The sequence below is a fragment of the Anabas testudineus genome, chromosome 18, assembly GCF_900324465.2.
Source record: "Anabas testudineus chromosome 18, fAnaTes1.2, whole genome shotgun sequence".
Taxonomy (NCBI): domain Eukaryota; kingdom Metazoa; phylum Chordata; class Actinopteri; order Anabantiformes; family Anabantidae; genus Anabas; species Anabas testudineus.
In genome coordinates, this window is record NC_046627.1 from 17,914,627 (window position 1) to 17,942,176 (window position 27,550).

Here is a 27,550-nt window from a genome sequence, read left to right on the forward strand (position 1 = left end):
ATTGCATTATCAGATACATGTGTAGCAACTCGTAGGAGCAGAAGAAAAAAGTCCAGCAACATGAAAATATGGCCATTGTTGCTACTGACACATACTTTATATTTTACATATATATGATGGTCACATTGCTTTTTACTTTCATTACATGTCAACATATTTTACGTGTTGCATCTTTCCCTCTATATGAGTTCCTGACTTCATATTTGGCAGTGAAGTAGTTAAAATAGAAGGTGCTGGCCTCTTGGTTTCTCAGGTGTCAGGGGAGACACATTCAACAGCAACAGATACTCCAGGAGTCTGTGAGGGAGAAGATAGAGAGGAGAAGAGGAGAAGACACAGAAAACACAAGACAGAGAAAAGGTGACGAGAGGGAGTCGTAGGCCATGCTAAAATGAGGAGAGAAGACAAAAGTGTTGAGGTACGAGGAAGAGGAAGAGAAGACAGAATGCACACAGTCACTAAACAGATGAGCAGAAGCACCAGTAAGTGATATGTACAGATATACACACACACTTCTAGAAAACACATATTTTCATGTTCTCCAGCAACAGTTTACTGCACAGAAGATGATCTTAAGTGTCTGAAGCGCAGCAATAAATGCAGTAAATGTAATATTTAACTGTTGTGAGGATGTTCAGAGCTATAACTGTGTTATGTCATTTGGTGCGAGTGTCTGTCTATTGTCTATATGGAGGGAGATAGAGTTACACAGGCACTCAGCTCTATTAGTGTCACCCTTCCCCATGTCACAGCTCTATGGACACACACAACAACTCTAGAGGCTACTACACACACACACACACAGACACATAAGGGATGTTGTCGGGAAGCTTGAGGCTCTCACAGCCAGAGCTGCCAGAATAGCTCTTATTGTCATTATTATAGGCTTACGTTTTTATTTTTGCGTTTTATTTGTTACAGTGTCATTAGTTTTCTCTTCTAACTCTATCAAAACTAATGTTAGATGAGTATGTGATAGAAAATGGAAAAGTGCTGAGCCATTTGAATTTTAGCAGCAGACTCAGAGCCCAAGAAGAGACGGAAAAACCAGCGGTCACAGGCCACTTAACTGTCGTGATGGTTATCTCTAACAAATTAGGATTCCCTAAAGGATTTTCTAAATGACCAAAGGAGGGCATGATCCTCGATCCACTGTCTGGACTCAAGGAATCATCTGAAAAAGCCTCTGGCCTGTCTGAAAGGTAAAATACAGGTAAAAGACTTTATCTTCTCCTTTGATTTATCACTAACGTTTATCTACGACTGACGTCTTTTGCACTCATGCGGCTCAAAATAATTGAACGATGAACTGCTTTATCAAAAAATGTAAACACATGGCTCAACTTAGCCCCAGCGCTGAAAACACAACAGGCAATAAACAGAGGCACAGACTCATGACAGGCTTTTAAATACACTGGACAACAAAACCTTTCGCCTGCTGTCAAAAGGTTTTAGATCTAAAATGCTTATTAAAAGGATGATTTGAATGTGTTGCACTCACTGCTGCTGTAAACTGAGCAGGTGGAGTTGTACAAACCTGATACATACGAGCGCTGGTGACATTATGTAACCTAAATATGTTTGCTGAAATGGAACCAAACTAAACCTACTTCTCCACAAACATCAATGATAAAAAAGCAAAAACATCCGTCATCATTTTCAGGTTGAAGAGTTTAAAATACTTAAAGCAACTTTAGCAAACATTAGAGTAATGTTTATTTTGTATTAATACTGATCCACTGGAATTCAGAAGATAGTAAATGTGAATATGTGCATTAACTTAAACACTGTACTTAGAACTGCACAGTTTTGAGGTACTTTCCTAAAGCTACAATACCTGCTGCACAAAGACGTTATCGTATTTGATATGTAGTTTTGCAAAGTTAAGTACATTTAGTTTTTTTTTTTTACTTGGGAGTATTTGTACGCTGTATTTATTATTAATATATCAATACTTATTCCGTCACTGTACAATATGTTATTATTCATTAATTGGTTTTGCAGATTTAGGTTACTTATACAAAATATTGAACTAGGACAGAGGAAGAGCCTTTTTTTATTTTCCAGTTAAAATAATTAAGACCCACAGACCCAAAATGAGTGATTTTGTGTGTATATTGACTTTTGGTACTTTAAATTTGCACGTGATTCACATTTTAAATGCAGGACTTTAACTTGTAACAGAGTATTTCTATACTGAAGTATTATTTCACAGCTTTTTGTGAGTGTCTCTGCATAAAGCTGATTAGAAAAAACAAATCATAATTTGATAATTAATAATTTTGACTTGTTCGGTATCTGCAGTCTTAAACACCTCAAGGTTTCATCTCTGTGTTTCCCCTGTGCACAGCAAGGCTCTGAGACTTGACCCTGTTATAGACCCACACACACACACACACACACACACAGAGCCTTGCGTACTATCAATGACACAGAATTCGCTTCACACACCAATGCACACCAGTTCATATCACTAATGACTAAAACGGTATCATTACCTTAGCGGCCCTGACCCTTACAGCTCTGCAGGATCTGCAGCTTCTGCTGCTGTTTAAAAAATGCACAACCCAGAAGTTAACACTATATGCTCTCTATGTCTGTGTTTTTCATCTCCACCGCTTATTGCTTGATCAATATTTCCCACTGAATTTCAATAATATATTGTAAATTGTAGATGTGCTCTGAATTGAAAGTACCTTTACTTTGTACTTGAGTAATTACACATTATATTGCACCATTAACCAACTAAACTAATGAAATCATAAGAAACACAGATGTTCAGTGTTGAGGAGAGGCTGTTTTGATATTTGACTTCAACTACACTGTACATCCTCCATTTTTGATTACAAGTCATCCCTCTGTTTTCCTTCCACAGACGTCCCCTGTCAAAAGTAAAATGCTGGAGAGAGTCAGTGACTTCCAGGGTCAGAGCTTTCACAAGCTGAGGCGGTACTGCCTGCGCAGAGGCACGCTCTTCAAGGATCCCCTGTTCCCCCCATCTGCCCAGTCCCTGTTCTACAAGAGGGAGCCTCCTCCAGGACTGACCTGGAAGAGGCCGAGGGTGAGTGGATGTGGGGTGAGCGGTGCCTCAAGTGTTGATCTGAATGTGTCATGGGCAGAAAAGTCCCTGTACTGGATGAGTAGATTGTTCCTTTACACATTTATGCTCATTTAAACAGTTCAAACAACTTCTAGGACTTATTTTATAAATATATCTCCACTCCTACTACATGTAAATCGAGCTCAGTGTGCCTCACTTCCATCAGATTGGGGGGATTAAAGCACTTTCTATTATAGGAGAGTAGTCAGGGAGTGAAAAGTCCACAGGGAGCAGTCTATCGGGCCGGGCTACCGATAGACTGCTATATTAGTGTGTGTGAGTGTTTACAGCACAGTTGAGTTTAGAAAAAGCAGCAGCCAATTTAAATAGCACAAGTGTTTTTAGCTCAGTGTTGATGGCTGTAGCTGTGTGTAAGTATAGGTGTTTATGGCCTCTAATGGTGGAGTAATACACTAAAATAAAAGCAGTGAAATGAGAGGTTGAAGTCAAGATCAAATTATATAATGGACAGCAAATGTTTATAGGCAAGGACTTGTAATAGAATAGATTATCCAAACAAAGTATTATTATAACGTCAAGAATAGAAGTTTTATTTTAGAACAAATTCATGATAGATCACAAAAGAAATCAAGCTCAAGCATTTTGTTATTATTATTTATTATTTTTTTTACATATTAGTTTACGGATTGCTGTGGATTAGACCTGCACAATGTCCAGGACCATTCTTCAAAGAAATGCTTCAGCTCATGTATTTAGGAAGTCTGGTTTTAATTACTCTTACTGTCATTGGATTAAGGTCTGGGCTCTGACTCGGGTTGATGAAACTAAAGTTGAATTGTTTGCAGCACTGTGTATGTTGTAAAAAAAGAACCGTGTACACACATGAAAACATCATCCCCAAAACTCATCGTGATTTGTAGCTGCTTCGCTGCCTCTGGAGCTTATCGAGGTATCTCACAGTACAATGGCAGGGTGGCTGTCCACAAGCTGAAGCTGAGAAGAAGCTGGGCGATGCAGCATGACCCTAAACCTCAACGTGAATCTACTACAGAACCACCAGTCAGAGCTCAGGCCTCAATCCAATGGACATGCTGTTCACACTGGATGTGCTGAGAATATGTCTGAGCTGAAGCATGGTCAAAAATTCCTCCTGGACGTTGTGCAGGTCGGTTATCAAAACAGTGTTTCACTTACTTTTTCCACCATCACTCTGCATGTTTAATGTGTGTTTTTTATAAAGAGAGGAAATGTCCTGTCTGACTTTAGGAAAGATCAGATCCTGGAAAACCAGGAAGTTGAATAATAATAAAATAATTAACTTACTTTATTTAGCAACTGAAGACAAACAATACAAACAAAAACCCAATGTTCAAGTCTGTAAATTTCAAAATACTCCAGATCTTCACATCGACTGTGCAGCAGCTCTAGTCTTGTGTCCAGCGATAATGGCCAAATATTTCACTCATAAAACTGCTAAGTATCCTAATTTTTAATGCTGTTTTCCATATTTTCATTCCAAATTCATAAATATCTTTGTAGCGCGGTCATTAGTTCATGGGGGTCATTTAGCATGTGGGCCAATGTGAAACTCCATGCTGCCGTTCAACCTGCTGAGTCAGTGTGAAGAGAAAGGGTTAATGGTATTGTGTTCCTAATGCTTCATTCAGGTATTTAAAGCATGTATCACGCAGGAGTTGGATGATAGGGTGACATCTGTCACCTCACTCTGCTGACACACAACAACACCAAACTCACTTCCCATTTGCTGACATAACTGTGCCGTTCACAATCTAGTCGACCTCATCTGCTCATCTGTTATAAACATAATATCATCTTTAGACGCTTGTGTCTTTTCTAGAGTTACATCCGAAGAGGTTGTGACCACTGAATGCGTAACCGTACTGCATGTGTGTGTGTGTGTCCAGCAGCACTTCTACAGTTACCTGACTTTGTCCAAACTGAGATCAGCAGGTCCGCACGGACACGATCTGTCTCCTCAGCAGAGCCCTGACTCTCAGAACCAGCTCACAGGCCTCATAAAAACACCGTGACATCGCCAGCCACTGCAGTAATTAATCACATAGTTCATCCCACATTACTGGAATGAAAAGCTGCCATAATAATTAATAATTTAAACAAATAACAGGTCAAATTACTGTGGGAAAGTTGCTGCTAGTGATGAACCTGCTGATATTTATCAACCATCTGTGCTGCTCCCTTCAGCTCTACAGAACACTGTGTGATTTTTCAGACCCACAGCTCCCATCAGTACTGTGTAAAGGTGCAGCAGGCAGCTGTCTAGTAGCTCACTGTGCACTACCTGCTCAACACAGCTGGTTTAACTTTTAACACTCCATTCAGTGGTCATTATTTGATATCCAGGAGCAGGGCCAGGGGCAGCCAGGGGTGGCACAGCCCCCTCATGGTGCCCACCTTGCTAGACTGAGAATGTGGTAAGTACTTGGCTCACGATTATAAATGATTGTAGACCCTTCACCACAAAGATAACTGACTGAACTTGAAGGTGAAATCAATCTTACTCATTATTAGTAAGCTTGCTGTTTGTTAAAAATGAGTTCAGCTGAGGTTTGATGTGTGTTGTTATGACAAACTCAATCTCTCTTTCTCATTATTGGCCTCCAGGAGATATGTAAAGACCCTCGTTTGTTTGTTGATGGCATCAGCACTCGTGACTTACACCAAGGCAGTCTGGGCAACTGCTGGATGGTGGCCGCCATTTCCTGTTTGGCATCTGAGCCATCTCTGTGGAAGAAGGTTGTGTATTTGTGTCTGTTCCTCCTTTACTTTTTTTCCACTTTCCTACTTTCTTACCATCCTCCTTTCCTTTCGTCACGTTATCCTCTTCTCCTTCTTCCAGGTGATACCCGACCATATGGCTCAAGAGTGGAACCCAAAGCGCCCGGACCTGTACGCAGGCATCTTCCATTTCCGATTCTGGCGCCTTGGCAGATGGATGGATGTAGTTGTTGACGATCGCCTGCCTGTGAACAGGGACGGAGTGCTGCTGTTTTGTCGTTCAGCCACTCCTAGAGAGTTTTGGAGTGCCCTGTTGGAGAAGGCCTACGCCAAGTGAGTGACAAGGCAAAAACCTGGGTGATATCTGATCAAGCCTGGAAAATCGGTGCCCGATTGTCATTCATAAACTATTAAAACACATGAGTGAGCCACACTGCTGCATGTCTACCATTCTTTTAGGCTAAATGGCTGCTATGAGGCCCTGGAAGGAGGAAACACAGCAGAAGCTCTGATTGACTTCACTGGTGGGGTTTCAGAGCCTCTCACTCTGGATCGTGAGGCCCTCAGTCTGTACAGTGACCAGAGGAGGACTTTTTATCAGACTTTAGCCAAGGCCCATGAACGTAAAGCCCTCATCACCTGCTCTATACGGGTAGGACCTAGTATCTCTGTAACTTAAAGAACTATCCAAGAAATAGGGCAACTGAGATATGATACACGTCATTTGTGTTTCTCAGCCAGCGGAGGGGGAGACGGTAGAGTCGGTGCTGGACTGTGGACTGGTGCGAGGCCACGCTTATGGAATCACAGCAGTGAGGAAGATGAGGGTGGGGGAGAAGTTTCTGAAGACCGGTGGGATGCCCAGACTCTTCATGGTACGCATGAGGAACCCATGGGGGACCACAGACTGGACGGGTGCCTGGAGCCAGAGGTGAGGCCCCTTTGAGCCCTTTGTAGTGACGTCATCTGCCACATGTCTGACTGCTCAGTGCATCACGTGTTTTGCAGGTACTGTGGGAATGTGGGAAAGTCTCTGCTGACATTTAACAGTGTCTGTGTGTTTTACAACATTTTACAACTCCACTGGAACCTGGTGGGACAATATCTGACATTTTCACTAAATTACATCTGCTGTTTATATTAAGAAAAATGGCCAAAATAGACCAATAAACTTTTCCTGAAGTTTTAACACCACTTGCATTTCTCACGTCATTTCCAGTGTGTTGGAACTCACAGCTCTGCACTGCACTTTTACATCCTTACGTCCTTTTACGCCCTCTGCAGGTCACAGCAGTGGCAACAGATGACTCGCACAGATAGAGAGAAGATGGGCCTCATTGTTCGAGACGTCGGGGAGTTCTGGTAAATTGGCTGTTGTTATTTGGATTATAAAAATAGGTAACAGTTGCCCGTTGTCTGCTCTTTTTAATGCACATAACAATTTCCTGCTCATTCTTTCTTCCTCAGGATGGATTTCGAAGATTTCTGTCGCTACTTCACAGATGTGGTGGTGTGCCGCCTGGTGGAGAGAGCTCTGCTGTGGCCAGTATCTCACTGGAGAGAAGTGCGCTGCAATGGGGAGTGGGCTCCAGCTCCCAGCACTCCTGCATCTCCCTCTTCTACCCTCAAGAGTGACCATACGCTGAGCCTCGGTAAAACCAATATCAAACCTGGAGGGACCAACCAGCAAGGGAAGTGGAAGGAGGCCCAACTTGGAGAGAGTCAGCAGAAGGGACAGAGAGAAGAAACGTGTCGGAAAGACAAGACGAGAAATAAATTGACAAAGGAAGAGGAAAGTGGAAGTTGGGAGGCCCAGGAGGACAAGAGGAGTCGATGTGGAGGATGTATCAACCACAGGGACACTTTCCTGCACAATCCGCAGGTAAACCTGATGTGGACGTCTTTGGATGAGAGCAATGATTATAAACATAAGCTTGTTTTTTCTTCCTGTCTGTGTGTCGTTTAGTTTATGTTTGAGGTAAAAGGCAAACAGCAAGAGGTGCTGATCTGTCTGCAGCAGGAGGACAGAAGGATACAGAGGAAGGAAGGAGGAGGAGAGAACCTGCCTATCGGCTTTGAGGTGCTAAAGGTGAGTAGTGACGTGGAAACAAGTGGCACACGATTATGATTTTAGCAACGTAAAACATCCATTCTCATCATCCACAGGTGGAGGTGAATCGCTGCAGCCGGGTGCAGCGTGTAGTGGAGCAAGCGGCCAGCTCCGTCTACATGGACTCCCGCAGTGTTACACTGAGAGGGACTCTGGATCCAGGCCGCTACGTTATACTTCCCACCACCTTTCTGCCAGGAGCCACAGGACGCTTTTTGTTAAGACTCTTCTCTCATTCCCATGTCCAACTCAGGTGTGTGACAGGTGTTCCTGTCAAATTATATATATAAATATATATATATATATATATATATATATATATATATATATATATATATAAATAAATGTACATATATGAATAAATAAAAGTGATAATACACATATCTACAAGCAGAATCTCCAAAAACTTAGTGATTGTTCATTCGTATTAGTTCATTGACACAGATTTGTTTACTTATGTTCTTAAGGCTGAAATACAAATTACTGGTTCAGTCCTTTGTTCTCTGAAATGACTTTTCATTGTTTTATTTCTTGTCATGAAGGGAACTGAGGGAGGATTTGCCACCTCCTTCTGTCTTCCAGTGTTTTCTACCTCAACCCTCCGTAGTGACCACAATCCATCTCCGTGGGGCTTCAGCACTCTGCCCTCCTAAAGAAACAGGTAACCCAGCATACCATATCACACCCTGCATCATGAGAAGAACAGTCAAAGCACCCAACAAAACTGGATTGTGTGCATTTAGATCGGTGAGAAGCTGGAGCTTGGTTGCATCTTTCTTGAGACCATCATCTTGTGTGTTCTTCTGATCCACAGCTTCAGATGTTTACGCCACAGTGCGATGTGAGAACCACACCATAAGGACCCGTGTGTTCAAGCAGGAGAGAAACCCTGAGTTCAACCTCAGAGCCATCTTCTACAGGAGGTACCCCAACGCACACATCTCTGTTGAGGTTTGTAACAATCACTTTCCCTCACCCACCCACACACACACACACATACACACATACACAATAAAGACACCCTATCAATCCTAGTTTATGTCTGTCCTGTGCAGCTATGGAGCAGAGGTCTGCTCAGGGACACGGTGCTCGGTGGGGCCCAATTCCAGACGAGACAGTCCGAGAAGACTCGGATCCATGTGTTGACCCTACGAGGTGGCAAATCACATTCAAGATACCAAGGGTACATCTACGTTGAGACATCCTCCAGCGTCTGCCTTACAGATTTGTGACAGCATCATCTGGTTGGACGCTTCTTAAAAACATAAGGGGCTGTAGTGGCATTGAGAAGGTCTGTGTTTATACAGTATGTGTACTGACAATTATAAACAAATATATGTATATAATTTCAATTTTTGCTCGTGTTGTGTGGTGACCTGCTTGTTTCTTATACAGGTGAGCGTTATTTCTTCATTAATGTATATTACTTGTAGCACATTCTTGCTGTTGTTGATGCTGATGCTTGAAAATAAATCTACAGAACTATGTTGGCATTTTAATTAGATTAAATAATTCATTGTTTAAGTCCATTTACTAAATACGTTATTTATTTTTTATTGCTGGTTCACAAATTACCACCACACAATACCTAGATTGCAGAGCAGCTACAACTGTATATGAGCAGAGCTGAGTCTGCACTGTTTCAATGCAAACGATGCAAATTTTGAGATAAAAGTTCTTTAATCTTGTTCAACAATTTGTTTATCAGCTTCCTGAGCCTGTTGTATGTGAGTGCTGCTTATGACAGAGGAGGATCACAAACCACTAAACCGAGTGTTCATATTTTATCGTGTCCTCTATTTTATTCTAGTCTGCATATTGTGCCACTTAGATAGTTTTCAAATGTGTTTTAGCTTCTTGAAAATTAAGTTTAGTTTTCATGCTACTTCCTTGAACCATCATGTGAGCGCACGGATTTATTTTCCTTCCCCTTTTTCATATTTTTATTACGACTCTACATATCCAAGATTGGAGTGATGATCAATCGCATTTTGAAGTGGACTAAACAAACAAGTCGTTCCAGCCTTTACAATCCTGCCTCAGCGTGAACGCGTCCCTCCCTGCGTGCGCGCTCCCGGGAGGTGGAGGCTCGGTACCAGTCGAGGCGCAGCTGTCAGAGACTCTGAGTCGAGATACAGGCGAGGTAGCTCGGATTTACATAAAGGTAAGTGTCGGAGGGTTCAACTTTACGCACGGCGAATTCGCGCTTTGGCACAAAATTTGCGCACACGAGTGGCGCGGACGCTCGGTGCGTCTGTGTTTAGATAGAAACCCTTTCTCCGACGGCTGAAGAGGAGTTTGTGAAACCGGGGCGGGGCGCAGGACCTGTAGCAAACTTGAGAAATACAAAGCGAGGCCGGGGTTTGTTCTGGTCAACATCTATTTTGTGACTCAGTATTTGTTAAAGTGAAACAAACCTGAGCGTTATTTGCTTTACTCTTAGAGTGGAAAGGTTATTTATCCATTCGTTATTCACCACAGAGTCAGCAATAGATCAAAAATGTCGCTGACTATGTGACGAAATAATTAAAAATGGGACAAAAGCAGTCCGTGTTTTAGTTTTCCACAACTTCTCCTATTGTTTTCCTCTTGGTCCTGTGATGCTGTCAAACTGGCTTTGCTGGGAATGTGGTCAAACCTCTTGTGAAGAAATCATAAAGGAACTTCTCCACATTCATTTGAAAGTAAAATGTAGACCCACTGTACTGTGTGTCTTAAATGAGATGAGCCCTGTTGTATTGCATTAGTTAGAAAGGCTCCATTTTGTTTGGACTCTCATAGTTAATAATAGCATGAAGTTTGAATTCAGGGATAAAGTGTGACAGCATTAACAGCCAGGATTAAATTACTGTAATGAGCAGCCATGTGCACATATCCATCAGTCTTAAACCTTTGAGAACTTTCTATGTTTCCAACTTATTTAACACAATTGTAGCTTCATGTCTTTGATTGTTATTTCGAGGTGCTGGTTTTAAAACCTTGTTGGAGTATATTCAAATTGTATAGTGCTGATGATTTTATCTATCATTATTCTCTCTGTACATTGTATAACACTCTATACATGTGCCTCTGCAGGTTGCACTCATCGTTCCTGACATCATGTCAAACACTAGTCTTATACGACGGATCCGCAGCACTCAACCATCCACCCCGACACTAGGTGAGGCCCCACAGCCCGAGTCATGTGCATTTCTGTCATACCTTGTTCAAGTTACGTACAAAGGAGAAGCTGCGGGTGTCTGTGCTTCCAGTTAAACACATTTTCTTTCTTTCAGTGTTGTCAAAGTTGATTTGCTGCGCCCTGCCCATTGCTCAGGTTGCGATTGGTGAGTCTAAACTATTTCGACACTTGAATAAGTTGCTTCCTCAGCCTGACTAACATCCCGCCGTCACCGCTTCGTCCCACAGGATCGGTGTATCTCCACGACTGTCCACGGCAATACTTAATCCCCATCTATCTGATAGTGGGGGGGGTGTTTGGCCTTGTGTTGTCGGTGCTCTCCTGCCTCCCCTGCACTCAGGAGACCAACAATGACTCCACTAACTCCAGCCCCCTCAGTAGAATCAGCGTTATCTGGAATTCATTGACTTCCTTCTTCCTCTTCTGCTGGTTCATCGCTGGTGAGTTGTCAACTGGCTTTTTTCTTTTTTAATATAATAATCCACCACAATGTCCCCTTGAATACAGAGGAATCAGCTGAGGTAGAGCTACTCTCTGCCTCCACCTTGTTATCATTTCCCTAAAGCAGACATTATCTCTGATGTAACACCCTCCCATGTGGAGATTCTCAAGGCTCCAATTTGCCTCCCTTGGTCCATTAAGATTCACCAGTTGTAGAATTAACACATCAGCTTTGTCCACAATAGATAAATAAAAACAGGATCCAGTTGGCGGTGTGTTAAAACCTCTGTAGCTTTGCTTAATTGAAAAGCAATAATAATTCCTCTCTGACCACTTTACCAGAGGAGATACCATAAAAACAAAAGGCACATGCCAAAAAACAATTAAGAGCTTCCTCCATCTTTAAAGTAGCTTTTTACACATAGCAAACTTCTGTGTCTGTGGCTGCAGGAGCTCTGTCACTATGTGTAGAAACATTTTCTTAATGCAGCTGTTCACATGAATCACTGAAATGTTTCTACTAAAATCACATGGATATTTGAATGTTTTGCTTCACTCATTGTTTATGCAGCAAATTTGTAAATGTGTCTTTAATGTGTCCTTTCCTTTCCTCTCCTTTCCTTATCCTTCTTTTTCTAGGTAACGTGTGGATCTACTCTATTTATGAGCCCAACTATAACAAGAACACAACAAATGTGGACCCCTACTGCAACAAGACGCTCTACCTGTTTGCCTTCTGGAGCACCACCCTTGTCTACATCCTCTTGGGTCTCTTCTTTTTATGCGGCTTCTGCGTCCTCTTCTGCTTCTACCTGTGTGGCCGAGCCGATCCCGACGATGACGTGTAGTTACTCCGACAGAAAAGGAGGGGGGACGCACACAAGTTTTCTGCTGAGGCTGTCAGCTGTCACTGCATGAACAGCACTTTTCTTTTGTATATCAAACAATGAGTAATATGCACTATTTATACGTGCAGCACCTTTCTCTTTCAAACATGAGAGCATGGAAAGAGAAGACAGAGAGCACTTTTTTTTTGTCATTTACCTTCAAACTCACATTATTAAAAGAAATGAGAAGTATAGAGTTAAATAAACTTGTCATAGGTGAAATGTCCAGTTAATAGTTCATACTCAACAACACAAGCTGAATATGTTTCATTTAAACGCCTCTCTTGTGTTGCAGTAGCATCCTCCTAAGGTGCCAGCAGGTACAAGTATAGGACTGGATATTTCTAATGCTGATTATAAAGAATGTCTGTAAGTGTATTCTCACCGCTCAGACTTTTCTACCTCTGCAGAAGCTGTGGTGTGTTATGTGTGTAGGAATTTTTCTCTAACTGCTTTTCCTAACGATATATGAGATATAGTGTTTACATGTTGGGCCAGGACTTTGTACAGAGTAGAGGATGCAATAATAACATGTCTTGGACTGCTTGGTAGTTATACCTGGATGCTTGAAAAGTAAATTGATAAATTTCCTGTGATATATAACATATATAACAATTTCTTTCATCATTATTCTATATAAAAAAACTTTGACATATGGTGCAGTGGTTTACGTCTACAAACAAAGAAGCTGGAACTTTCATTTATCTACAAAGCTCACTGTCACTGCATTTTATGTATAAGTCTGAACACGTGGAGCTCGACTCCTGACAAACCGTAGCAGTGCAGGAGTTCATTCATCAGTCATTCATAATGAAACACCAGCAATAGCATGTACAAGCCACTAGATGTCCTCCTTATGCCTCTACACATTCAACTTTGTGACAAACAGGTTTGCGTTTTAGTTACCTGACTAGTTATCGGCCTGATTTTTAGGCCTGAAAAGTGCATTGATTTCTGTTTTGGAGAATAATAAGCCTGCGTTGAATTAATGTTCACGATCATTAGATACAGAGCAGCATTGATGTCGAGCGACAACCATGCTTCCTACATTTTATCTGCACCGGCTGATTGAGAATGTGAATCTGTTATTTTGATTAGTTTGTCACTTCACAAACCTCCAACCAGCTCGTATTTGTAGATGCTGTCATTTACCACCTGATCCCCACATGCACCTGTACACCTGCCCCTCATTCTCTCATTAGTCACCCAGTATATGCACCAATCTCTTATCTCCTCTCACTCTTTGCGATGTTTGTGCAGCAGCCCAGCTCCCGTTTGTGGTACCTGTCTGCTGATGACACCTCCCTTCTTGTTGTTTTTGTCTCTCTGATGTTTTGTTTGCTTTTGCTGATTTCTTGATGGTTTAATGAAGCCATGACTAAGAATTTACTTAAGAAGAAAAAAAACTTGAGTCTTGGGAAGATAAAATGGGAACTGTAAAGACCAACCAGCTGTTATATCACATGACAGAGAAAATCCCATTTATAGGTGAAAGATGGGAGAATCTGAATTGATCTACAACCCATAAAATAACTCCTCTAACTCTGTGTACACCTAATTATGGAGAATTCATCTTTACTGGAGCAGTGGTGGAAAGTGAACACTTGCCCCTTTCTTATTAGACCTACTGTGGTTTCCTCAAGCAAGACCTTTAAACCCACCTTCTCCAGTGGAGCTGCTCTGTAGCCAGCAGGTCAGAGACACTACCTAGAGTAAATAAAGATAACAAAATGTTGAATGTACATTTTTATTACCGGCTCTGAAACTACAATGGTGAGTCAAAACTGAAAGTGCTGCTGGTACATGAAGTGAAAGCTGCTTTGGCTTTTTTTTTTTTTCTCAGTGAGTCATTAAGCAAAGCCTGGTACGATATTTTAGAAATATGTTGTTGTTGCAAAACAGAAGCAGAGGTCATAGATCAACAAACCACTACTGTCTCTGCTTTTCTTTTTTATGACAGAGCACAGCCCCCAGCTGGTTAGCTTAGCTTAGCTTAGCTTAGCTGGAACCACTAGTTGTCACTGCTCAATAGTTAAAAACGTCTAGAGATGGAGGCGCTTAAGCAGTTTATAAACAAACATGAGACAATTAAAAAGCTAAATCACAAGCTGTAGTGTTACAATCACAGATAAATCCAGAAATCTGGACGTCTCTATTCCTCATTTCCTTCAGAAAGACCTCAAAACAAGAAGTTAACACACACACCACAAGAGGAGGCCAAATATCTGAGAGGTACTGTAACGCCTGCAGGAGATTTTAAAGGTGACTCAGCTTTAGTTCAATGTACCCAACAAATAATATCAACAGCTGTCTGTTTCTGCATCTATATGTAGTGAAGGTTTATGATGCTAACAATGCCAAAGATCCCGACTCACTAATTTACTTCCAACACTAATTATAGGTAAGTGAGAAGCAAAATCATAGTTATATTGAGCTGAAGACATCTACAGCTGACTTACGGTGTCACTTGTGTCATCCCTCAGCATTCAGTGTGGTGATTGTCTTCTTCATAATCGCTGCTCAGGTGATTGTTGGTAAGTGGCAAATGTAGTTGCCTTCAAGTAGATGTGTTCAGGTTGTATTCTTATGGATTTATTTTCTGTGCCAAAAACACACCAGACAACCAGAATTGTGAAATCTAATCAGTATGTAAAATAATTTCTTTTCAGGTGAAGTGATCCTCTTTATCTTTGTCCTCATACCCACAGGAATCACCTTTGAGAATGACTGGCAATTCCCGCGCCGGAAGGACAGCGGCTGTTTCCGCTGTGGTGAACTGGGACATTTTGCTTGTGATTAAGAAAGCTAAGGCCGGGTCACCGCAGGGAAACGGCAGCGGAGTGAGGGGACTCACACTCCATTCAGACACACCCCTCTCCGGGAACTTTCACACAGTGGGCTGTGGGTTTATTAAAGGACTGTATGTGGACTGCGTTATAGAGAACCAGCAATGTTGGGCCCTAGTGGATACGGGGTCCACCATCTGCTTGCTGCGACGGGGGTTTCTCCCGGGGACAACCGGTCCACTCTCGGAGGGGTGGACCCCCACTGCAACAGAATTAATGACTGTTACTGGGGAAAAAACTGTGAAGCCAAGGAAACGACGCTGCAGGTCACTGTGGGGGAGCAAGAGGTGAGCCATGAGTTTTGGCTTCAGGACATCCGCGACAACTGCATCATCGGCCTGGACCTGCTCACCCGCTGGGGTGCGCTTGTTGACGTGTCGGGGCTCGTGCCACTTCAGTCGGGCCAGGGAGAGAGCATCAAACCCCGGGGACGCCGGGCTCGTCGGCGCGCTGAGACCAACGCACTCAAGCCTTCACCTCCCTCAGCCAGCATCCCGACAACGGAGACCGCCGACGCTGTGAGGGAGCTGGATCAGCGGAGCGGCGCACATCTGGGAGAACAGCAGAGAGAGCAGCTACAGCAGTTGTTAGCGGAGTTTGTGGACATTTTTGCTGCAAGTGATGAAGATTGCACCAGAACAGGGCTGGTGCAACACCGCATCAACACAGGTGAGGCCCAGCCCATCCGCCTGCGACCCCACCGCCTGCCTCTCTCCAGGCGCCAAGCGGCAGCGGAGCTGATCACCGCCATGACCGCGAACGGCATCATCGAGCCGTCGGACAGCCCCTGGGCGGCCCCGGTGGTGATGGTGAGGAAGAAAGGGGGTGGCTGGCGGCTCTGTGTGGACGACAGAGGCCTTAACGCTGTCACTCTAAAAGACTCTTATCCACTACCCCGCATCGATGACGCTCTGGATTACGTGGCGGGGTCGTGTTGGTTCAGCTCCCTGGACCTGAGGAGCGGCTACTGGCAAGTGGAGCTGGCGCCAGAGGCTCGAGCCAAAACGGCTTTCACCATCGGCCAGGGACTGTGGCAGTTCTGGATGAAGCCCTTTGGACTGTATAACGCCCCCACCACCTTTGAGCGCCTCATGGAGCGGGTGCTGAAAGACATTCCCCAGAGCCGCTGTGTGGTGTATCTGGATGATCTACTAGTGCACGCCAGAGACTTTGAGAGTTGCGGGAGGTTTTCACTGTCACCCGTCAGGCTGGGCTTCGGCTGAACCCGGCAAAGTGCAATCTGCTGGCCAGAGAAACGGCGTTCCTGGTGCACGTGGTCAGCACACACGGGGTGTCCACAGATCCGGCCAAGGTATCTGCAGTCCGGGACTGGCCGACGGCCACCACCGCCAGCGAGCTGAGGAGTTTCCTGGGGCTAGCCTCCTATTACCGGAGGTTTGTCCGGGGCTTCGCCACTATCGCCAGCCCACTGCATCGGCTGACAGAGAAGGGCAAGCGGTTCGAGTGGTCCATCGCCTGCACTACTGCCTTCCAGCAGCTGAAGGCAGCCTTGGTCGACGCTCCGGTCCTGGCCCTCCCCGATCAGCAGCCCTTCATCCTCGACACCGATGCCAGCAATGTGGGGGTCGGAGCCGTCCTCTCCCAGGGGGGTGAGGCAGGTGAGAGAGCGGTGGCTTTCTACAGCTGCAGTCTGAACCGAGCAGAGCGCAATTACTGCGTGACCAGGCGGGAGTTGCTGGCCGTGGTACTGGCTATGCGGCACTACAGACCCTACCTGCTTGGCAAAGGTTCACTCTGCCACTGACCATGCGTCTCTCACTTGGCTGCTCAACTTCCGGCAGCCTGAGGGTCAGGTGGCGAGGAAGCAGCTGTTCACTGGGGAACAGTTACGCCATCACCAGGGAGCCGATCCTGTGCCGATCCTGTGCAAACCTTATTTGCTTTACTCTTAGAGTGGAAAGGTTATTTATCCATTTCGTTATTCACCACAGAGTCAGCAATAGATCAAAATGTCGCTGACGTTGTGACGAAATAATTAAAAATGGGACTAAACCAGTCCGTGTTTTAGTTTTCCACAACTTCTCTTCTTGTTTTCCTCTTTATCGTGTGATGCTGCAGGTCTCTTCTTGTCGTTGCTACTGTTAAACTGGCTTCGCTGGAAATGTGGTCAAACCTCTTGTGAAGAAATCATAAAGGAACTTCTCTATTGGTTTGGACTCTCATAGTTAAAAATAGCATGACATTGAATTCAGGGATAAAGTGTGACAGCATTAACAGCCAGGATTAAATTACTGTAATGAGCAGCCATGTGCACATATCCATCAGTCTTAAACCTTTGAGAACTTTCTATGTTTCCAACTTATTTAACACAATTGTAGCTTCATGTCTTTGATTGTTATTTCGAGGTGCTGGTTTTAAAACCTTGTTGGAGTATATTCAAATTGTCGTCACTGCCAGCGTCGGGAGGAGCGGGAGCGGGGACCGGAGGCATCCACCGCCCGCCTAGGAGTCGACAGTGCAGAGGCAGAGCAGCTGTTCACTGGGGAACAGTTACGCCATCACCAGGGGGCCGATCCTGTGCTGTAAATGATGAGAGGCTGGATGGAAGCTCAGCAGCGTCCAGACTGGCCAGCAGTGTCTGCAGAGGAGCCTGAGGTGAAGGTCCTCCACTGCCAGTGGGGCAACTTGGAGCTTCACGACGGCATGTTGTACTGACGTTGGCCAGCGCCAGACCAGGGGTCAGACAGGCTGCAGCTTCTGGTTCCTCGCGCCCTGCAGCCCGAGGCCCTCCAACTGGTCCATGGAACAGCGGGGGGCTGGTGGATGGACCTTTAGCAGAGATGTACTATTACAGGCGCCTGAGAGAGAGAGACTCAGACTAGTGCATGATTTGACCCGAAGCGCACAGAAGGACGCTGGGGTCAAACAGAGCGTATGATGCTCGCTGCCAGGGGCGGAGACAAAGTGTGGGTGTACTGGCGGGTGAGAAAGAGAGGGATCTCACCGAAGCTCTGCAACCATTGGCAGCGGCGGGGGGAGGTGGTGGAACGGCTCTCGGAGGTGGTCTTTCGGGTTCAGATGTGTGGTCGGGGTCGGAGTCGGAGGGTGGTGCTGCACCGGGACCGGCTTCCACCCTACCACCCGCTTGCCCCGACCGGGGATGATGAAGAAGGCGAGGACAACCCTTCACCTGTCATCACCGGTGACAGTGACAGAGACACTACAGGACTTGGGACATTTTCAGACACTGGAGGTGGGGAGCAGGAGAGCCCGGCGCGTCAACGGCGCCGGCCTGATCATTTAAGGGACTTTGTTGCATGGACTGAGGTTAGTGGGGACACTTAAACCTTTTAGCGGGGGGCTGTGTAGCGAACCAGAGGTGGGGCACATTGTTCTTGTGGTGTTTGATGCTGCTGTTCCAGTTGTTGCTGTTATGTGTTATGTGGTTCTTTTGATTGGTGCTTTTATATTGTTGTGTACATAGTTGAGTGACGTTAGGTGTACTTCCGGGGGGAGGGGGATGAGGGGACCCGGGATAAAGAGGCGCGAGATTCAGTGATTCCGGGGTGAGTGAAAACTGCAATAAGACCTGCTGACACTGTCTGTTCAATTATTATAAAAATAAAAGATGTTCACTCTGAGGCTCGTCACAATATGTTTTCCCATGCTGCCCTTCTTCTGGAACAAGTGCAGTAAAACCGGTCAAATCCTGAGTCTAAGCTTCTACTTTATCTGGTTCCTTGTCGGATAGCACCAAAAGCCACCCAGATTTTTTTTTTTTTTTTTTTTTTCAGATGTAGATGTTTGAGCCTTTACAATCCTGCCTCAGCGTGAACACCTCCCTCCCTGCGTGGGCGCTCCCGGGAGGTGGAGGCTCGGTACCAGTCGAGGCGCAACTGTATGAGAGTCTGAGTCGAGAGACAGGCGAGGTAGCTCGGATTTACATAAAGGTAAGTGTCGGAGGGTTAAACTTTACGCACGGCGAATTCGCGCTTTGGCACAAATTTGCGCACACGAGTGCGCGGACGCTCGGTGCGTCTGTGTTTAGATAGAAACCCTTTCTCAGACGGCTGAAGAGGAGTTTGTGTCGGTGGAGCTTTAGCAAACTTCAGAAATACAAAGCGAGGCCGGGGTTTGTTCTGGTCAACATCTATTTTGTGACTCAGTATTTGTTAAAGTGAAACAAACCTTATTTGCTTTACTCTTAGAGGGGAAAGGTTATTTATCCATTTCGTTATTCACCACAGAGTCAGCAATAGATCAAAAATGTCGCTGACTATGTGACGAAATAATTAAAAATGGGACTAAACCAGTCCGTGTTTTAGTTTTCCACAACTTCTCTTCTTGTTTTCCTCTTGATCGTGTGATGCTGCAGGTCTCTTCTTGTCGTTGCTGCTGTTAAACTGGCTTCGCTGGAAATGTGGTCAAACCTCTTGTGAACAAATCATGAAGGAACTTCTCTATTGGTTTGGACTCTCGTAGTTAAAATAGCATGAAGTTTGAATTCAGGGATAAAGTGTGACAGCATTAACAGCCAGGATTAAATTACTGTAATGAGCAGCCATGTGCACATATCCATCAGTCTTAAACCTTTGAGAACTTTCTATGTTTCCAACTTATTAAACACAATTGTAGCTTCATGTCTTTGATTGTTATTTCGAGGTGCTGGTTTTAAAACCTTGTTGGAGTATATTCAAATTGTATAGTGGCTGATGATTTTATCTATCACTGTTCTCTCTGTACATTGTATAACACTCTATACATGTGCCTCTGAAGGTTGCACTCATCGTTCCTGACATCATGTCAAACACTAGTCTTATTCAACGTATCTGCAGCACTCAACTATCCACCCCGGCACAAGGTGAGGCCCCACAGTCCGATAGTCATGTGTATTTGTGTCATACTTTGTTCAGATTACGTACGAAGGAGAAGCTGCGGGTGTCTGTGCTTAAACACATTTTCTTTCTTTCAGTTTTGTCAAAGTTGCTTGGCTGCGCCCTCCCCATTGCTCAGGTTGCGATTGGTGAGTCTAAACTATTTAGACACTTGAATAAGTTGCTTCCTCAGCCTGACTAACATCCCGCTGTCAACGCTTCGTCCCACAGGATCGGTGTATCTCCACGACTGTCCACGGCAATACTTAATCCCCATCTATCTGATAGTGGGGGGGGTGTTTGGCTTTGTGTTGTCGATGCTCCCCTGCACTCAGGATGACTCCACCAACTCCAGCAGAATCTGCATTATCTGGAATTCATTGACTTCCTTCTTCCTCTTGGGCTGGTTCATCGCTGGTGAGTTGTCGACTGGCTTTTTCTTTTTTAATATAATAATCCACCACAATGTCCCCTTGAATACAGAGGAATCAGCTGAGGTAGAGCTACTCTCTGCCTCCACCTTGTTATCATTTCCCTAAAGCAGACATTATCTCTGATGTAACACCCTCCCATGTGGAGATTCTCAAGGCTCCAATTTGCCTCCCTTGGTCCATTAAGATTCACCAGTTGTAGAATTAACACATCAGCTTTGTCCACGATAGATAAATAAAAACATAATCCAGTTGGCGGTGTGTTAAAACCTCTGTAGCTTTGCTTAATTGAAAAGCAATAATAATTCCTCTCTGACCACTTTACCAGAGGAGATACCATAAAAACAAAAGGCACATGCCATCCAAAAAACAATTAAGAGCTTCCTCCATCTTTAAAGTAGCTTTTTACACATAGCAAACTTCTGTGTCTGTGGCTGCAGGAGCTCTGTCACTATGTGTAGAAACGTTTCCTTAATGCAGCTGTTTATGCAGCAAATTTGTAAATGTGTCTTTAATGTGTCCTTCTTTCCTTTCCTTTCCTTATCCTTCTTTTTCTAGGTAACGTGTGGATCTACTCTATTTATGAGCCCAACTACAACAAGAACACCACAAATGTGGACTCCTACTGCAACAAGACGCTCTACCTGTTTGCCTTCTGGAGCACCACGCTTGTCTACATCCTCTTGGGTGTCTCTTTTCTATGCGGCTGCCTGTACTGCTTCTACCTGTGTGGCCGAGCCGAGCCCGATGATGACGTGTAGCTACTCCCACAGAAAAGGAGATAGGATGCACACAAGTTTTCTGCTGAGGCTGTCAGCTGTCACTGCATGAGCAGCACTTTTCTTTTGTACTTCAACCAATGAGTAATATGCACTATTTATACGTGCAGCACCTTTCTCTTTCAAACATGAGAGCATGGAAAGAGAAGACGGAGAGCACTTTTTTTTTGTCATTTAACTTCAAACTCATAATATTAAAAGAAAATAGAAGCATAGAGTTAAATAAACTTGTCATAGGTGAAATGTCCAGGTAATAGTTCATACTCAACAACACAAGCTGAATATGTTTCATTTAAACGCCTCTAGTAGCATCTTCCTCAGTCCCTGCAGGTGTAAGTAAAGGACTGTGGAGATTTCTAACGCTGATTATAAAGAATGTCTGCAAGTGTTTTCTCACCGCTCAACTGCTTTTCCTAACAATATATGAGATATAGTGTTTACATGTTGGGCTGGGGCTTTGTACAGAATAGAAGATGCAATAATAACATGTCTTGGACTGCTTGGTAGTTATACCTGGATGCTTGAAAAGTAAATTTCCTGAGATGTGCGTTTATAACAATTTCTTTTTCATCATTATTCTGTATAAAAATGTTTATGACATATGGTGCCGTGGTTAACGTCTACAAACAAAGAAGCTGAAACTTTCATTTATCTACAAAGCTCACTGTCACTGCATGTTATGTATAAGTCTGAACACGTGGAGCTCGACTCCTGACAAACCGTAGCAGTGCAGGAGTTCATTCATCTGTCATTCACATGTTCAAGCCACTAGATGTCCTCCTAATGCCTCTACACATTCAACTTTGTGACACACAGGTTTGCGTTTTAGTTACCAGACTAGTTATCGGCCTGATTTATAGGCCTGAAAAATCATCCTCATAAAAATGCATTAATTCCTGTTTTGGAGAATAATAAGCCTGCGTTGAATTAATGTTCACGATCATTAGATACAGAGCAGCATTGATGTCGAGCGACAACCATGCTTCCTACATTTGATCTGCACCGGCTGATTGAGAATGTGAATCTTTTATTTTGATTAGTTGTTCACTTCACAAACCTCCAACCAGCTCATATTTGTAGATGCTGTTATTTACCACCTGATCCCCACATGCACCTGTACACCTGCCCCTCATTCTCTCATTAGTCACCCAGTATATGCACCAATCTCTTATCTCCTCTCACTCTTTGCGATGTTTGTGCAGCAGCCCAGCTCCCGTTTGTCTTACCTGTCTGCTGATGACACCTACCTTCTTGTTGTTTTTGTCTCTCTGATGTTTTGTTTGCTTTTGCTGATTTCTTGATGGTTTAATGAAGCCATGACTAAGAATTTACTTAAGAAGAAAAAAACAAGCAAACATGAGTCGTGGGAAGTTAAAAGGGGAACTGTGAAGACCAACCAGCTGTTATATCACATGACAGAGAAAATCCCATTTATAGTTGAAAGATAGGAGAATCTGAATTGATCTACAACCGGTAAAAAATAACTCATCTTACTCTGTGTACACCTAATTATGGAGAATTCATCTTTACTGGAGCAGTGGTGGAAAGTGAACACTTGCCCCTTTCTTATTAGACCTACTGTGGTTTCCTCAAGCAAGACCTTTAAACCCACCTTCTCCAGTGGAGCTGCTCTGTAGCCAGCAGGTCAGAGACACTACCTAGAGTAAATAAAGATAACAAAATGTTGAATGTACATTTTTATTACCGGCTCTGAAACTACAATGTTGAGTCAAAACTGAAAGTGCTGCTGGTACATGAAGTGAAAGCTGCTAGGGGCTTTTGTTTTTTTTCTCAGTGAGTCATCGAAGGCAAAGCCTGGTACGATATTTTAGAAATATGTTGTTTGGGGCAAAACAGGAGCAGAGGTCATAGATCAACAAACCACTACTGTCTCTGCTTTTCTTTTTTATGACAAACAGAGCACAGCCCCCAGCTGCTTAGCTTAGCTTAGCTTAGCTTAGCTGGAACCACTAGTTGTCACTGCTCAATAGTTAAAAACATCTAGAGATGGAGGCGCTTAAGCAGTTTATAGCATTAACGTTATTATTCACATTTCCTGCATAAAAATGAGACAATTAAAAAGCTAAATCACAAGCTGAAGTGTTACAATCACAGATAAATGCAGAAATCTGGATGTCTCTATTCCTCATTTCCTGCAGAAAGACCTCAAAACAAGAAGTTAAAGGTCCTGGAGAGACTGGTTCTGACTCATTTGAGACCTCACGTCGAGACATCACTAGACCCACTGCAGTTCGCCTCTGGGTTGGAGTAGATGATGCTATTGTCTACCTGCTCCAGCGAGCTCTCTCACACCTGGAGGTGGTGGAGAGGTACAAGTACCTGGGAGTTCACCTGGACAACAGACTGGACTGGAAGATCAACACAGAGGCTGTATACAGGAAGGGACAGAGTAGACTCTACTTCCTGAGGAAGCTCAGGTCCTTTAATGTGTGCAACAAGATGCTGCAGATCTTTTACCAGTCTGTTGTAGCCAGTGCAATATTCTTTGCTGTCGTCTGCTGGGGCAGCAGCATCAGAGCCAGCGACACTAAGAAACTGAATAAACTGATCAGGAAAGCTGGCTCAGTGCTGGGGGCTCCTCTGGAACCTTTAGAGCAGGTGGTGAAGAGGAGGATGCTGCACAAACTGCTGAGCATCATGGAGAACAGCTCACATCCTCCCCACAGCCTGCTTGTCAAACAGCGGAGCAGTTTTAGTCAGAGGCTTCTCCAGCTCCGCTGTGACAAGGAAAGGTTCAGGAAGTCATTTGTGCCAACAGCCATCAGCCTGTACAATGATACACTGACAGAGAGTCAGTGTCCACGCTGATGGTTCAACAATGTGTAACTAAGTCACTTTACATTCTAGGTCTACAGTGTGTTTTGTTGTTATTACTGTCTATAGTGTGTGTTATTCTTGTATTGTGTATTGTTGTGTAGATTATGTTACTCAATGTTCAAATGTTTTTGTGTGTAAAGCCTGCTGCGACACCAAAATTTCCCCTTGGGGATCAATAAAGTATCTATCTATCTATCTATCTATCTATCTATCTATCTATCTATCTATCTATCTAACACACACGCAGGAGTACAATAAACCACACGGTCCTGTGCAAAAGCCTCTTTCATTCACTGTGAGCAGGAGAGGAGGCCAAATATCTGAGAGGTACTGTAACACCTGCAGGAGCTTTTAAAGAGTTTTTCTTCATTACTGCACTTTATTGTTATTATTGGTACTATCTCTGATACTAACATCGATCAATCAATAGAGTAAGCAATGCCCAGATGTCTGTGTGTTGTGTGGATCACCTTCAGTGAGTTGTTTCCCTGGCAGGTGACTCAGCCGACAGGAATCACCTTTGAGAATGACTGTCCGAGGCAGCCTTTCATCCCCACCTATCTTATTGGATTTATGTGTTTTCCCATGCTGCCCTTCTTCTGGAACAAGTGCAGTGAAACTGGTCAAATCCTGAGTATCAGCTTTATCTGGTTCCTTGTCGGTAAGCACCGAAAGCCACCCACATTTTCTTTCTCAGATGTAGATGTTTCAGCTTTTACAATCCTGCCTCAGCGTGAACGCCTCCCGGGAGGTGGAGGCTCGGTACCAGTAGAGGCGCAGCTGTCAGCGACTCTGAGTCGAGATACAGGCGAGGTAGCTCGGATTTACATAAAGGTAAGTGTCGGAGGGTTAAACTTTACGCACGGCGAATTCGCGCTCTGGCACAAATTTGCGCACACGAGTGCGCGGATGCTCGGTGCGTCTGTGTTTAGATAGAAACCCTTTCTCAGACGGCTGAAGAGGAGTTTGTGTCGGTGGAGCTTTAGCAAACTTGAGAAATACAAAGCGAGGCCGGGGTTTGTTCTGGTCAACATCTATTTTGTGACTCAGTATTTGTTAAAGTGAAACAAACCTTATTTGCTTTACTCTTAGAGGGGAAAGGTTATTTATCCATTCGTTATTCATCACAGAGTCAGCAATAGATCAAAAATGTCGCTGACTTTGAAGAACTAAAATGGAACTAAACCAGTCCGTGTTTTAGTTTTCCACAACTTCTCTTATTATGTTCCTCTTGGTCGTGTGATGCTGCAGGTCTCTTCTCTGCTGCTGCTGCTGCTGTTAAACTGGCTTCGCTGGGAATGTGGTCAAACCTCTTGTGAACAAATCATAAAGGAACTTCTCTATTGGTTTGGACTCTCATAGTTAAAATAGCATGAAGTTTGAATTCAGGGATAAAATGTGACAGCATTAACAGCCAGGATTAAATTACTGTAATGAGCAGCCATGTGCACATATCCATCAGTCTTAAACCTTTGAGAACTTTCTATGTTTCCAACTTATTAAACACAATTGTAGCTTCATGTCTTTGATTGTTATTTCGAGGTGCTGGTTTTAAAACCTTGTTGGAGTATATTCAAATTGTATAGTGGCTGATGATTTTATCTATCACTGTTCTCTCTGTACATTGTATAACACTCTATACATGTGCCTCTGCAGGTTGCACTTATCGTTACTGACATCATGTCAAACACTAGTCTTATTCGACGTGTCCGCAGCACTCAACCATCCACCCCGACAGTAGGTGAGGCCCCACAGTCCGATAGTCATGTGTATTTGTGTCATACTTTGTTCAGGTTACGTACAAAGGAGAAGCTGCGGGTGTCTGTGCTTCCAGTTAAACACATTTTCTTTCTTTCAGTTTTATCAAAGTTGCTTGGCTGCGCCCTCCCCATTGCTCAGGTTGCGATTGGTGAGTCTAAACTATTTCGACACTTGAATAAGTTGCTTCCTCAGTCTGACTAACATCCCGCCGTCACCCCTTCGTCCCACAGGATCGGTGTATCTCCACGACTGTCCACGGCAATACTTAATCCCCATCTTTCTGATAGTGGCGGGGGTGGTTGGCTTTGTGTTGTCGGTGCTCTCCTGCCTCCCCTGCACTCAGGAGACCAACAATGACTCCACTAACTCCAGCCCCCTCAGCAGAATCTGCATTATCTGGAATTCATTGACTTCCCTTTTCCTTTCCTGCTGGTTCATCGCTGGTGAGTTGTCGACTGGCTTTATCTTTTTTAATATAATAATCCACCACAATGTCCCCTTGAATACAGAGGAATCAGCTGAGGTAGAGCTACTTTCTGCCTCCACCTTGTTATCATTTCCCTAAAGCAGACATTATCTCTGATGTAACACCCTCCCATGTGGAGATTCTCAAGGCTCCAATTTGCCTCCCTTGGTCCATTAAGATGTACCAGTTGTAGAATTAACACATCAGCTTTGTCCATGATAGATAAATAAAAACAGGATCCAGTTGGCGGTGTGTTAAAACCTCTGTAGCTTTGCTTAATTGAAAAGCAATAATAATTCCTCTCTGACCACTTTACCAGAGGAGATACCGTAAAAACAAAAGGCACATGCCATCCAAAAAACAATTAAGAGCTTCCTCCATCTTTAAAGTAGCTTTTTACACATAGCAAACTTCTGTGTCTGTGGCTGCAGGAGCTCTGTCATTATGTGTAGAAACATTTTCTTAATGCAGCTGTTTATGCAGCAAATTTGTAAATGTGTCTTTAATGCGGTTCTTCTCTTCTAGGTAGCGTGTGGATCTACTCTATTTACGAGCCCAACTACAACAAGAACACCACAAATGTGGACCCCTACTGCAACAAGACGCTCTACCTGTTTGCCTTCTGGATCACCACCCTTGTCTACATCCTCTTGGGTCTCTCTTTGCTATGCGGTTGCTGCGGCCTGTTCTGCCTCTGCCTGTTTGGCCGAGCCGAGCCCGATGATGACGTGTAGTTACTCCGACAAAAAAAGGAGGCGGGATGCACACAAGTTTTCTGCTGAGGCTGTCAGCTGTCACTGCATGAACAGCACTTTTCTTTTGTACTTCAAACAATGAGTGATATTCACTGTTCATACTCTCTTGTGTTGCAGTAGGCCCAGCAGGTAGAAGTAAAGGACTGTGGAGATTTCTAACGCTGATTATAAAGAATGTCTGCGAGTGTTTTCTCACCGCTTTTCCTAACAATATATGAGATATAGTGTTTACATGTTGGGCCAGGACTTTGTACAGAATAGAAGATGCAATAATAACATGTCTTGGACTGCTTGGTAGTTATACCTGAATGCTTGAAAAGTAAATTGATAAATTTCCTGTGATTTGCGTTTATAACAATTTCTTTTTCATCATTATTCTGTATAAAAATACTTTATGACATA

The 27,550-nt window shown here is 43.9% G+C and overlaps 5 protein-coding genes across 6 annotated transcripts; all 5 read left to right on the top strand.

Moving 5' to 3' along the window:
• Nucleotides 1–322: 322 nt before the first annotated feature.
• On the top strand, nt 323–9,410 carry LOC113157139 (calpain-5-like). Of its 2 annotated transcripts, none has more exons than XM_026352430.1 (14): nt 323–482; nt 1,100–1,213; nt 2,876–3,061; nt 5,705–5,836; nt 5,940–6,151; nt 6,278–6,470; nt 6,556–6,749; nt 7,103–7,180; nt 7,286–7,700; nt 7,785–7,907; nt 7,985–8,181; nt 8,471–8,589; nt 8,743–8,879; nt 8,984–9,410. In XM_026352430.1, exons 3-14 carry the CDS (start codon nt 2,897–2,899, stop codon nt 9,158–9,160), a joined length of 2,142 nt encoding a protein of 713 aa, XP_026208215.1. In that variant the 5' UTR covers nt 323–482; nt 1,100–1,213; nt 2,876–2,896; the 3' UTR covers nt 9,161–9,410. The 2 variants fall into 2 exon arrangements, with proteins under 2 accessions (XP_026208215.1, XP_026208217.1); XM_026352432.1 differs by having other exon boundaries at nt 1,100–1,202.
• A 573-nt stretch (nt 9,411–9,983) lies between these two features.
• On the top strand, nt 9,984–13,092 carry LOC117153103 (transmembrane protein 272-like). Its single transcript, XM_033326717.1, has 5 exons — nt 9,984–10,092; nt 11,004–11,088; nt 11,204–11,254; nt 11,337–11,549; nt 12,190–13,092. Exons 2-5 carry the CDS (start codon nt 11,028–11,030, stop codon nt 12,396–12,398), a joined length of 534 nt encoding a protein of 177 aa, XP_033182608.1. The 5' UTR covers nt 9,984–10,092; nt 11,004–11,027; the 3' UTR covers nt 12,399–13,092.
• A 98-nt stretch (nt 13,093–13,190) lies between these two features.
• On the top strand, nt 13,191–17,225 carry lrfn4b (leucine rich repeat and fibronectin type III domain containing 4b). The gene is given in 5 exon segments (XM_033326716.1): nt 13,191–14,838; nt 14,921–14,971; nt 15,146–16,456; nt 16,459–17,026; nt 17,028–17,225. Coding segments are annotated over 3 exon segments (1,806 nt in total). The 5' UTR covers nt 13,191–14,838; nt 14,921–14,971; nt 15,146–15,387; the 3' UTR covers nt 17,197–17,225.
• Nucleotides 17,226–18,726: 1,501 nt separating this feature from the next.
• Nucleotides 18,727–21,887, top strand: LOC113157439 (transmembrane protein 272-like). The gene is made up of 6 exons (XM_026352912.1): nt 18,727–18,810; nt 19,039–19,194; nt 20,021–20,105; nt 20,217–20,267; nt 20,350–20,535; nt 21,108–21,887. Exons 2-6 carry the CDS (start codon nt 19,045–19,047, stop codon nt 21,308–21,310), a joined length of 675 nt encoding a protein of 224 aa, XP_026208697.1. The 5' UTR covers nt 18,727–18,810; nt 19,039–19,044; the 3' UTR covers nt 21,311–21,887.
• Nucleotides 21,888–24,604: 2,717 nt separating this feature from the next.
• LOC113157762 lies at nt 24,605–27,548 on the top strand. The gene is made up of 5 exons (XM_026353387.1): nt 24,605–25,000; nt 25,823–25,907; nt 26,025–26,075; nt 26,158–26,370; nt 26,919–27,548. Exons 1-5 carry the CDS (start codon nt 24,605–24,607, stop codon nt 27,125–27,127), a joined length of 954 nt encoding a protein of 317 aa, XP_026209172.1. The 3' UTR covers nt 27,128–27,548.
• Nucleotides 27,549–27,550: the final 2 nt, after the last annotated feature.

What these genes read in the sequence shown, in the direction of transcription:
- LOC117153103 (XM_033326717.1), top strand. Translation starts at nt 11,028, where the DNA reads ATGTCAAACACTAGTCTTATACGACGGATCCGCAGCACTCAACCATCC. An exon ending in ACCATCCACCCCGACACTAG is followed by an intron (nt 11,089 to 11,203) that starts GTGAGGCCCCAC and finishes TCTTTCTTTCAG; the next exon opens with TGTTGTCAAAGTTGATTTGC. An exon ending in CTTCTGCTGGTTCATCGCTG is followed by an intron (nt 11,550 to 12,189) that starts GTGAGTTGTCAA and finishes TTCTTTTTCTAG; the next exon opens with GTAACGTGTGGATCTACTCT.
- LOC113157762 (XM_026353387.1), top strand. Translation starts at nt 24,605, where the DNA reads ATGCCCAGATGTCTGTGTGTTGTGTGGATCACCTTCAGTGAGTTGTTT. An exon ending in TAGCTCGGATTTACATAAAG is followed by an intron (nt 25,001 to 25,822) that starts GTAAGTGTCGGA and finishes GTGCCTCTGCAG; the next exon opens with GTTGCACTTATCGTTACTGA. An exon ending in TTCCTGCTGGTTCATCGCTG is followed by an intron (nt 26,371 to 26,918) that starts GTGAGTTGTCGA and finishes CTTCTCTTCTAG; the next exon opens with GTAGCGTGTGGATCTACTCT.
- LOC113157139 (XM_026352430.1), top strand. Translation starts at nt 2,897, where the DNA reads ATGCTGGAGAGAGTCAGTGACTTCCAGGGTCAGAGCTTTCACAAGCTG. An exon ending in AGCCATCTCTGTGGAAGAAG is followed by an intron (nt 5,837 to 5,939) that starts GTTGTGTATTTG and finishes TCCTTCTTCCAG; the next exon opens with GTGATACCCGACCATATGGC. An exon ending in TTGGAGAAGGCCTACGCCAA is followed by an intron (nt 6,152 to 6,277) that starts GTGAGTGACAAG and finishes CCATTCTTTTAG; the next exon opens with GCTAAATGGCTGCTATGAGG.
- LOC113157439 (XM_026352912.1), top strand. Translation starts at nt 19,045, where the DNA reads ATGTTTGAGCCTTTACAATCCTGCCTCAGCGTGAACACCTCCCTCCCT. An exon ending in ACTATCCACCCCGGCACAAG is followed by an intron (nt 20,106 to 20,216) that starts GTGAGGCCCCAC and finishes TCTTTCTTTCAG; the next exon opens with TTTTGTCAAAGTTGCTTGGC. An exon ending in CTTGGGCTGGTTCATCGCTG is followed by an intron (nt 20,536 to 21,107) that starts GTGAGTTGTCGA and finishes TTCTTTTTCTAG; the next exon opens with GTAACGTGTGGATCTACTCT.